This window comes from Labrus bergylta, chromosome 19, assembly GCF_963930695.1.
Source record: "Labrus bergylta chromosome 19, fLabBer1.1, whole genome shotgun sequence".
Lineage (NCBI taxonomy): Eukaryota > Metazoa > Chordata > Actinopteri > Labriformes > Labridae > Labrus > Labrus bergylta.
In genome coordinates, this window is record NC_089213.1 from 17,588,055 (window position 1) to 17,600,331 (window position 12,277).

At 38.8% G+C, this 12,277-nt stretch overlaps 1 protein-coding gene across 3 annotated transcripts in view; it reads left to right on the top strand.

Moving 5' to 3' along the window:
- Nucleotides 1-12,277, top strand: part of calcr (calcitonin receptor) — a 63,064-nt gene that overhangs the window by 40,331 nt on the left and 10,456 nt on the right. For all 3 annotated transcript variants that reach the window (XM_020631701.3, XM_065948229.1, XM_065948228.1), the window contains 6 exons: nt 2,912-3,003; nt 5,566-5,692; nt 10,282-10,435; nt 11,222-11,282; nt 11,455-11,521; nt 11,692-11,910. In XM_020631701.3, coding sequence (XP_020487357.2) covers nt 2,912-3,003; nt 5,566-5,692; nt 10,282-10,435; nt 11,222-11,282; nt 11,455-11,521; nt 11,692-11,910 — 720 coding nt within the window. The remainder of the gene's footprint in view (nt 1-2,911; nt 3,004-5,565; nt 5,693-10,281; nt 10,436-11,221; nt 11,283-11,454; nt 11,522-11,691; nt 11,911-12,277) is intronic.

Below are 12,277 nucleotides of genomic sequence, written 5' to 3' on the forward strand. Positions count from 1 at the left end.
AAGGTCACATATGTAAAATGCCCTTTGCCATGTCATCTGCTTACAATCCCCCCAATTATGAGAAAAGTCCACCCTTTCCATTATTTTCCGACTCTAATTTTCAGAAAATGTTTTAAAAAACAGGCCATTTGGAGATTTTCCCTTTGGGACATCACAAAGGGCAAAGGTAGCCTCTCCCCCAGGTGGGTTGATGCTCCTACAGCTAGGTGTTTGTTCTGCCCTTTGAGCCAGTCTTCTCACCGTAAACAATTGGGCATTGTGCAAGAAAGCCAGAACCACGTCCCCTTCCAGAGAGGTGTGGTCAGACACAGCTCATTTACATTTAAAGGTACAGACACAGAAACAGCCTGTTCTGAGCTGGGCTGAAATAGAGGGGTTTAGAGGCATGATGAAATACAGGAGTGGAATTTCAAGAAACTTCACAGACATGTTTTGGGTAACTCTGAGACTTATTTTAACTTGTTGATAAGGAGGACAATATGTGACCTTTTAAGATGGAAAATAAGCTGTAAATGCACCAGGTGAGGTAGAAGCAAAAAGGCAAAGCTGACACCAGTTTGATGTTTATTTGCAAGAGTAGAAAGTTTAGTCATGTCATTTGTTGATAGGCCTGTTGATAGGCCAAGGTTAAATAAGTAAATATCATCTGACAATCCTTTGGCAAAGCTATTCATAATAACAAGAGGCTGAACCCTATTAGCAAAGTTTAAAAACAAACACTCTATTTCACTTGTTTAAAGGCAGGGTTGGTCATTTTCGAAATTAGCATTATTTTGAAAGTAGCTTTCCCTCAGTGCTCCGTTTACATCCTACCCCTCCCCGTCTGTGCTACCTCAAAAGCTAAGCCCCTCACTTACATGCACGAGTGTCGTTGCTCAAGAAGCGGACCTCAGCTCATCGCTTGTATTGTGTAGAAACTACGTCATCTCATGTCTCATTCAGTGGTAAGTAAACACTAAACTTTATCATAATGTAAAAAAAGAAAACTCTGTCATCAGTGATGTGCTTTGAGGTTGGGCGAATGCATGCAAGGGGTATAGAACGAGCAGGGAGACAGGGAGGTTTGATTGGTTCTTCAGATTGGTACCTCATGGTAGACATTGGTTGAAGTTTTTAAATGCTTACAACTGCTACAGAGGATGGATTTTTCTTTGTTCCTCTTTCAGAGCACATGAATTATTAGTTCCTGTCAGGACCTAAAAACAATTTCAACCAAAATCTTAAAAGTGTATCTGGAGAAAATAACCAACCCTGTCTTTAATTTTATCCTTGAGACGATGTAAATCATGTGATTATAGAATCACATCATGACAAACTTGTTGATAGGAAATGATGAACCTAAGCTTCTACTACACTAATCTTTTAACTTTGCTTTCTTTTTTCATTTACTTTTTCTTTCTCAAGTATTTTACCCTGTAAAGTTGCATCAGTAATACACAAGGTCATGGATGGGTTAGCTAAAAAAAATATTTGGCAACTTATTTGATATGTAAAATTCATTTTTTTTCAATTGTTGTTCTTCTCAAACTGTTTGTCTTCAAGTTTTAATGATATAAGTTGGAACAAATAATGGACTGATTATGTGAAGCTACATGGTGTGCTTTGTGGTAAATTCAAAACACACACAAAAATATTCCTTCCAAATCTATTGCATTTGTCTAGCTTTATTTTTCTGGCTTTCCTTTTGCAGACTTTGCTAACTCACCCACTATCTTACTTTGTTTTCCAAAGAATGTTTCATGCAGTGTATCTCCAAGGCCATACAAATACAACCCTGCTCTGGCAAATAATGGCACCATATGAACAAAACATCTGCGAAAAACCCCAAACTATAAGTAACATGATTTTACTGCCAGTCAGTGTTCTGTACAGCTGGAGCAGCTGCTCTGGCAAACCTGAACATTTTCTGATCGATCAGCCGCTCCATCTGTTACCACAAAAACCTGGTCTTTGCTGATCTGGGCTCCCAGCCTCAGGAAACCACGGAGAACAAACTGTCTCAGCAGTATCATCTCAAAGGAAAATAAAGCTAAATAAATACACCATTGTTTCCTGATTGGACTAAGGAGATGTGAGCTTTAGCTCAAAATTCCTTATTTTAAAAGCAAGGACCCACACGTCAGCTGCTTATTATAATGACCTTTTCCTTTATTCATAGTTTCAACATTTTTGTGTCAGTCTTTTATAATTCCTCTGAACTAAAGGTATGTTGTTCTGCCTCGTCAATTTCAACCTTTAAAGTATTAAATGCTATCTCTTAATAAATCTACATTCTACTGTGCATGACTGTATTTCTCAAATAAGTTGCAATTTAATTCCTGTTTTTTATCATTCCCTCAGCTATGTGTATACTACAGTAAAGGGGAATCACAGGATTAAGGCTGACAACATTTTTTTCACAATTACCAACAATTGCCAACTAATCATGGATTATTTTACAGCTATGCGAAAAAGAACAGTGATGAGACAATTGAATAAACTAATCAATCAAACAATGGTGCTATTTCCTTTCTATAAAGCCCAGTGTAAGATTAAGTTGCATTTTGATGAGCATTTATGGTGCTAACTTCATCTGTCATCAAAAGTCAAAAGTAGGCTTAAAATAGGCTTAAATTAAATAACGTGATATATCTGATGCCCTGATGGCTTACAAAACCATGTGTGAATCAAGGAAGTCCCTGTTGAGGGTTGTCCAAAACATAACATTTAGTGCCAAGTGTTTAGAAGGGAACATTTGCTTTGGGGAAAATTTACAAGCCTTGATAGAAACACAAAATTATGTTTTGCTCACATAATGAAAAAATGACACTTTCTCTTTAACTTGGATTTTTTTTTTTTTTTAAACCAAGGTAGTGCTACACCCGAATTCTTCTATCACTTAATCCTGTTTGTCTGTTGTTGTTTTTTACAGTCAGCGTACATCCTGTTTTACATGGCAATTGTGGGTCATGCTTTATCCATCGCCTCCCTGCTCATCTCTCTGGCCATCTTCTTCTACTTCAGGTAATGGATTCAATATGATGCTGTTCCCCTTCATATAAGGTTTTTACATTTTAGGATAGTTAAGCTGTTTAAGTGTGTTGTAAGTTAATTATGTACATTATAATGCTTGTGAATGCTTAACATAATAGGCACTGATACAGTTTGGGATGATTAATCGGTACTGGCCTTGCCCTCAAAGGCTCAATCATGTCGTCAGTGTCATCATTAAGTCTGACAGGAGCACAGACGGTGGTGATCTTTCACTACAGTGTCCTCCAGCCATTTCATTACTCAGCATAGACAGCGCTTTGGTCTCAGCCTTATTCACAGTCAGCAGAATCTTCTTTGTGCCTCTGACCGCACTGGCAGAGCAGAATGACAGTTTTATTCACCCGCCTTAGAGCCAGACAGAAGAATATGTCCATGTAAACGAGTGTTCATATTTCTGTCACAATTATAGTATAGTAAAAAAAAGTAGTTTAAAACTGTGCTTTAACACTTTCAACTCATGTTACTTGTCCTGGAGAAGCTGTGTGAGGGCATAAATATTCAACACTTATTCAGTAAACTGCTACTATTCTCATTTTATGTCTTCTATCCCACTTCAATGCAATCTGTCAGCCTTTTAAGTAGTTCAGCAGCTGGAATTAATGTCATTCATACACAACTTAACTTCACTAATTTCATGCCAACTTGGCTTCATTGTGCATTTGTTTCATGGACGTTTAGGATTCAAAACCGGAGCGCTGTGACGTCCAATGGAAGCGTTGGTGCTTTGCTCTTATTAAAAACGTGTGCACCTGAGCGCACCGCTCATTAAAGCTGTTCATCCCAATATACTGCTTAATCCCAGAGGAGAAAAGTGCCTCGCTAATTGAGATACTGCAAAGGAAATTCAATTAGATGAGGGAAGGAAAAAAAGTGGACAAGGGTGAAGGAGGTATAATATGCAGTTTATGTATGTGAGATTTAGAAATGGTGAAGCCTTAGAGGAAAAGGTTAGCAATAGTGTTCACATTGTATGAACTTTTTAAAAAAATCTTTAAGCAGGAAGGAACTTCATTGTCGTAAAATTTAACGATACCACTTTACTTAGCCAGATACTTGAGAAATCTGAAAACCCATTGCCCATTGGAAAGATTTAATTTTATGTTCCGTTACAATATTTGGAAACACTACTATGTTGTGCCTGTTGATTGTGAAAGCTACAGTTGTAAAATTTGACATTTTGAAGAGTGTTGACCTCCCAATCGCAGCTGTTATCAAGCACAGATCATGTAAGTTACCCTCAGTTTGCTCTTAAGTTTTATGCACACTCGTAAATCTAGTGGCCTTCTTCAGGGCAGGTGCATAATCGCCAAAACCCCCAAGACCCATTGAGAGTCAGACTCCTCGCTGAGCTACACAAAAACTCAGCTGGATATTCACAATTTACACGATCAAAGTGATAACAAATTACGCTTTGGATATTTTACTGGCGTAGAAAATATTCTTTCTCTTTTGTTGTGTTATCAGCGACTAACCATATTTATAGCTGAACACTTAAAATATTGGAGGCTTAATGTTGAATTATAAGATCCAGATGTGAAGCCTTCTGTGGTATGTGATGGTGTACAGCTGCACTACCCTGTTATTTACAACTCTCGACAAAACACTGTCAGAACTCCCAGACAAAAATACCCTAGCTCGCGGTGGAAAAACATGTCCGACCTGATAATGTTTGCAGACATTCTGACCCGAGTTCCCATAAAGATTCAGTCAGAAGCTCCAGCATATTCTTAAAGCTTAAATGAGTCTGTTTTTTCCACCCACAGATAACCATGGCCCCAAAAACAGACTCTTAAAATGTACAATCGTATAAAATTCCTTTGTACTGTCTTGATAAAATGTAGCGCTCTTAAAATTGGCCATGAGCAGTACAAGGATACCATTTCTAAAGTTGTACAGGACATATTAACAGGACATATGCAAACAAGTAAAATGGGTCTAAGGTTTCAGTGAGCACTGAAAACAGTTTGAGCAGTAGTACATTTAAACGCTGCCCTGGAAAAAATACTGTACATTATTTCACCCATCATTAACAATAAAGCCACTGGATATGACTGCCTTGTAATGAATTTGATTATTATAGTTATTTTCATTCTGTCTGTCAAGCATTTCATTATGCTATTAATTCTGAGTGGCCAGTCAAGTTAATGAGGAAGCACCCTCAGGATCCATTATGCATTATTTAACAGCGAGTCCAGCATGTACAGAAGAGAGCATTTAGCAGCAAATCCAGCGCATTGATCCCAGGGATTATTTTACAAACTGCGAAAATTTGCCTGAGATGAAAGATCTCAATTATTGGATATTTTACAGACTGGAGCAACATCTGACAACCTCATTAAACTTTTAGAGTGCACATTTTTTTTAGTCCTGGTTATTTCATCAGGAGAGGCAACTGTTTCTCATTTTCAATGTGATATTTTGGTGTGACCTTAAATTAATTCCACGCTTGTAGTCCCAGGTGGAATTATTTTGTGGTAATCACATAAGCCCTGGTATGCAAAGGTATCAATAATGTGATCTGTCTTCACACAGGAGTCTGAGCTGCCAAAGGATCACGCTGCACAAGAACCTCTTCTGCTCCTATGTGCTCAATTCAGCGCTCACCATCATCTACCTCGTAGCAGTGGTCAATAATCCTGAAGTGGTGGGCAGAAACCCTGTAAGTGAAGCCTCTGTGGATAATTTATTTAACACTGTAAACAATGCTTAACATCCCTGGTGTGGACGACTAAGCACAAAGCTGTCTTATAGGAGAAATAAGACCAAGAGTGAAGACCTGTTAGCATCACTCTGACAATAGCCATGAAGTAACTGTGCTTACAAGTTCACAAATTAGCATGATAGCATGTGCTAATTTCAACAAAACACTACAGAAACTGTTTTGACCAAATATAATAGAGAGAGATTATTTTCCATGTTTAAGGGACCAGTCTGTATGCTGGGCGTTAGTATGCCCAGGTCCACCCTTTGCCTGCTGACTAACCCACGATGCCATCAATCATCTACGGTTCCTGTCCTAAGTGGGTCACAGAAGGCTGCAGCTTCAAGCTAATTTTTTCCTAACTTCCTCAGACTTTACTTAAATGTGGTGGACGTAAATTGCGGCAGCTCCATGTTTTTCTTCTGCAATGTGCTTAGGCAAGCCCAATGGGGCCAAGGCCCAGGCAGAGAGGCGCTCACAGAGTTGTATTTTATCTCAGGTTTGGCACTGATTTCTCTCTTTGGGAGTTGCTGCAGCTCCTCCTTATAGGTTAATTTACATTCTTTGACTCACACTCCTCTGGAACCAATCTAGCTTGGGACATTTACAATAAATTGCCCCAGCACAAGCTACACAAAATCCTTCCAACATGTTAAGGCTGACGATTCTCACACAGGTGGCAATTGTGACATGAATGTCTAAATACATTTTTGTGTTTTAAAGTTTGTCGAGATATTTATATCTGGGTCAAAGTAATGGACGGGCAGACCGATGGTCATACATCTCTAGAGCCAGATGATAACATGCTAAGTACACTATTCAGCAGAATTCATTGTTAGGAGGAGGAATACTTCCATTTTCTTCAAATGAGATACAAATGTATTCCTGATTTATGTTAAGCCCAACACAAATGTAAGGTTGAAACATGTGGATGGACTTTTAACATTCATTTGCCCTGCAAGCTCAGGCAAGTGTGGAAGTGAAAACAAATCTGAATTTTTTTATTCAACAGTTTTTATAAAAAAATAAAATAAAAAAACAACAGACTTGTAGGTATTTCCTAATTAGTATTTCATGTCATATCTTGTCATCAACAAACGGGTCTTCTCTCTGTTCCACGTATTTCTGACAGAGTTTTGGAGCCACACTGAATGCATTATGTAAATTCTTTGAAATGAGGAGCACTGCTCTGGTAGGGATGATAAATCTGTCTCATAGGAATGCCTCACTTCTATAATTTAGCATAAATTCATGTGCTACTTTTCAAGAACCGCTCCTTTTGGAAATAAAAGTTTTTAAAAAAGCCTGTCAACTCAGTGCCTCCTGCCTATTACATTTTTGTATTGTTTAGTATGACAACTCTACAAAATGAGAGCTCTTTACTTTTGTGTAGAATCGAATTAAACTAATCAGGCTAATCAGGCTTTTTAAATTAATTAAAAAAAAAAAAAACAGTGTTGGGGCGGTTATTTCACATCCCATGTGGAGGATGGCCTCTGGTTGGGTCTGGCCTGTGGCTCCTTTCCAGCGTGTCGTTCCCCACTATCTCTCCCTAGTTTCCTACTCTATCCACTGTACTGTCAAATAAAGGCCAAAAGCCAAAAACAAAAAAACAGTGTCAGATTATCACCTACATTTGAAAAACATAAAAGAAACATTGGCGGTGTCTCAGTTATGGGACTGATTCTGCGTCCTGCTGCTGCTCCTTGTCATGCATTCACATATCTGTGTGTCTCACCCTGTCTGATGTCTTAATTCACACCCCATTTCTCACTGTCTCCAAGTTGCACCCAGGAATGACATGAAATATATTAATATATTGTTTTTTTGTGCAGTTTTTTAGGCTCTCCTTGATATTTTCAGTGGTCAGTTTGAGTTAACTAGCTTCAACATGTCAAAAACAAAATTGTTTACCATAGCACCGGTTACAAGAGGAGGCAGAACAAGAAATCACAAGCACCATTGGTTAGGATTCACGCGTGTCTGTTGGGAAACCTGATTGAAATTTACCGCTGCCAAAGTGAGACTTATGAGCCTCTTTTCTGCACTGGTGATTTGGGAATGGTGGATTGTGGTGGAGGTTTGCTCACACAGAGAAAACAAGCCCATTTTAATCTCTCTTGTGTGGTGACACACTGTCTGGTTTGGTTTGCCAGCATTGTGGGGGAGTGAATCCTCAAAACTTGTGTCAAACCCGGGAGGATGGTGAAAACATGAGAAACATTTACATGATCTACGGCAGCTTGATTTGTTAACCAGAAGTTTGTAGGGAACTTTATTCAAACACATACATCAGTTTTAAATGACCGAACGGTGAATGACCTGACTCCACGCATTGATACAAGTCCATGTCTGTGATGGAGGAGATTCCTCTAGTGAAGGGGAATGTAGAAAAGAGAGGGAGAGGCACCACACATGGATTACAGCTTAGCGGTGAATAACTGTTCTGTGTTTTAGCTGGGAAGAGTCCTGAGAGGAGCAGTTCATAGTAATGCCAGCATATATGAATAATACTGAGGCCTCACACGTGCACTTTTTAAACAGGACTGGGAACCAGAGACCCTGACGAGAATATTTAAAAAATGTCATATTCATGACTCTGAGAGGGTCTTTTAGAGTATGATAGATACAATGAGAAATAAATCAAATAGCACTGAGGTTTTTCCATGAGTTTTGTAGAACAATTGATCCATTTCCATTTAGGGAATGGATATAGGAAGATCAAGTGTTTCTTCCCTTGATATACTTAGAAGTTGAGTTTAGCACAGGATGTAATTAATAATAGAGGCAAAATGAAGTCCAGTTTGAGGAAAAGATGATTGTAGACAAGATATTTTGAATTGCTTTTTATATTTTTATATTTAAGTTGTCAGAAGGAGCACTGATGTTTTATATAGTGTTTTACTATTTTTGCTTTAGTCCTTAGCTAATTGTTTTGCACCAAAACATAAAGTCAAATTCCTCGTATGTGTAAATGTATTTGGCAATAAAAAAAGAAATATCATTCTGATTCTGATGGTATTGTCATTGTAAAAACAAATGGGGCGACGCCTGCGAGCTACTTCAGGCAGACAACTCACGCTGTGCTGATGCTCATTGAAATGTGGCATTATCCACAATCACCTGAAAAAACCTCATTCCAATTGGCAATCCCTCACTACTGCGCTCTTGCTCATTCCCACCACCACCAAGCAAATGCAAATGTCTGTATAAACTACATCATAATGTTCAGGTTGAAATTGAAATTTATAGGATGAATACCAAGAGGACTAAAATTGAATCATGTCAGACATTTATATTAATGATTTTAAAACCTCTGCAACAACATTAATGACGTGAAAAAAGCTTATTTAATACAATGTGATTAACAAAATCAAAAGCCTTGAGGGGGCCACATATGTTTCGTATGTTTTCAAGCTTTTGCTATAAACTTATGTGCAGTGACATTTAGATCCGGAAAAAAAAATATCTTGCAGAGTAACGGTACAAGGAAAAGTTTAGGTATACTACTAAATTTAAATTGGTAAATTTTTGACTGATCATGAAATTATTAGATTTTCATGGAATTTTACCCTCTGCTTTAATGCTCTTTGTCATTTCATCCTAAACTGGCCCTCAGGTCCTGTGGTATGCTATGAGAGAGGTTGATGTATTGAAGCTTACATTTTTCATAATTTTGTCGGATCAATGTTTGACTTAGTTTTGCCATTTTCCGAGTTATTTGCTTTAAATGGAGCTGAATTATCCAGAAATGGACAAAGGAGAGCAGCAGCCAACACAGCTGATGTTGTTTGCTGAAGAACTCTCAAAATAAGCAGAAATGTCCAAACACTCCACATGTGGTGGCCATGAAAAATAACTCTCACAAATTCCTCAGCCATGAAATTTTTTTCCTACTTTTTTTTTGGAAGAAACTGTCTTTTTAAGAGAGGAATTCCGACTTTCTGAATTTACATATGGTGGTGTATAGAGTGAGCGTGTTAAAGACATAAGGAGAATTACAGCTTACTGCGCATACTTATGTTTCTCAGTAATAATTACAGCATTAGTAGATTGTGTTGAGATAAGACTGACGTGAAAATTACCATCAAAGCATGTCTTTCAAAAAATGATGGTGATGACTAAACCAGAGAGAATAGATACTTAATGAGACATGTTGTCACAGTGTGCTGGATGCGAATACATCTGCACAGCGTAGGCTAAGGCATTGATTGCACTTGCAGAGCTTCTCATTTTCTTCTGCAAAGCAAGACAAATGTAATCAAAGAAAACTCCAACTACAAAGAAAAACATCACTTCCATCTCAGTCCACCTTCAGAGGGGGTTAATGAATAGTACCCTCTCTGTAAATAAGGGTAATACGTACTGATGATTTCATGTCACTCGCGCAGAAACATCCACTCAAACTGTTTTATAACCCACTGTGATGATGTCAGTAGTATCTCAATTGAATACTTGTCATAGATTTCATTTTTGTACAAGAAGTACAAAGCAGGAAAAAAACTGATAATAAACGTAGTCACATTCCTGTGTGGCTTTCTCTGCAGGTTGGGTGTAAGGTGCTACACTTCTTCCACATGTACATGCTGGGCTGCAACTACTTCTGGATGCTATGTGAAGGGATCTACCTGCACACGCTCATTGTGGTGGCTGTGTTTGCAGAGGAGCAGCATCTGCACTGGTATTACCTCCTTGGCTGGGGTAAGTCCATCTGCATTAGTTTGAAACCCAATTCACTGAATTTATTTTCCTCTCAAGACCCATACTTTATGCTCCCTCTAGACTAAAGCACAGCTTTTTTTTTAAAAAAACATCTCAAAAAGGCAACTCACAGCACAGGACACAATCCAAAAGCGGAAATTTACAAGTAACCACCAGATCCTCATACAGTTTGTCGCCATGGACATGATGACAGCTTTATTGGCACTCCCGTCGCTTAGTTCTCAAGCTGTCCTGTTTTTCACCCTGTAGAGGACACAAATAATTGGTGCAGTGTGTCAGTCAAGTAGGTAACGAAAGTAAATGTAGGCCATCATTAAAACCTGGAGGATAACCTTCAGGCCTATTCTGCTGTTTGTTTCTGGAGGATGGCCAATCACGATCTCCTGTGGTTGATATTCTGCAGGGTCTCAATGGTGTCTGAGTAAGACTGAACATGGTTTCCTGTGATTATTTCCAGACCTCTGTGTGTGTGTGTGTGAGTTTTATAAGAAACAATGTTAAATTAACCATTACACCAACCATATGGTTTTGATTTAAGGGTTTGGCCTATGAAATCCTCAAAGAAATGTTAGTAGAAGTAAGGATGTCCGAGTTGATCCACTATATTTCTGCCTTTCCAAGAATATATTTGTGAAGCAGTCATTTATACGAGCAGGAAACAACCGACCAAGCTAACCACACATTTTACTGATGCGTAAATGACAAATGGATTCTCCCAAATTCACTCAAGACCTCATATGGCCGCCATCTTTTTCCCTGTCCAAGGTTTTCCGCTTGTGCCTGCATCCATCCACGCCGTGGCAAGGAAAAAGTACTTCGATGACAAGTGAGTAATGTTCCAGAAACTTCTGCAAATAAACAGGAGGTGTTTACATATGTGCTCGCCTGTGTGTGGCTGAGAGGGAGAGTGTGCAGATACCTACACGTGTGTGCTTTTGGATGTGTGTGTGTATTTTGGGCAGCAGACAGCACTGACTGATCTGCTTTTCCCTCTGTAGCTGTTGGATGAGTGTAGAAACCCATCTGCTCTACGCGGTCCATGGTCCCATAGTGGCAGCCCTTCTTGTAAGTACCCCTGTTTTAGAATAATATAAAAGGCATACCTGGATATTGATGTAAAAAACATAATTATGTGTTTGGTATTTTTTTTAGGACTTTTAGTTCTTATAATATTTAAGACAAGAAACATATCTGGATTTATTTTTCCTTTTCTATGTAATTTCTTCTTCCTCCAGGTGAATCTTTTCTTCTTACTAAATATTATAAGAGTGTTGGTGACCAAGCTGAGAGACACCCATCGAGCAGAGTCCAACATGTACATGAAGGCGGTGAGAGCCACGCTGATCCTGGTGCCCCTGCTAGGAATACAGTTTGTCATTTTCCCCTGGAGGCCAGAGAACCGGCTAGCTGGGGAGGTCTATGAATACATCATGCACATACTCATGCACTACCAGGTAGGCACCGAGCTGACAGCAGGGCACTGCTTTAATCAGAATTTCCATTAAAAGTACCAGGGGAGCTCAGTTCAAGGGTAATGCAGCAGTGAATTAAAAAGCTCAGTAGCTGTTGCTTCACTGCCCCTGTGGGTTGGAAGTATTTGAAGGGTACAAAATCCATAAACACTGTGATCTGAAAAGTATTGTTATACGTTATATTATTTTACTACCCAGCTCTCGTCATGTATCCAAACTTGATCTTGGATGGAGTTAATAGTAGTTTTGTTCCTGCCAGGCTCCAGATGTAGATGTTTTGCATGCTTGAAAGGTCTCATTTTCTGCCTCATTATTGTTGGGATTGATTGATGTGATACGCTGATGATTC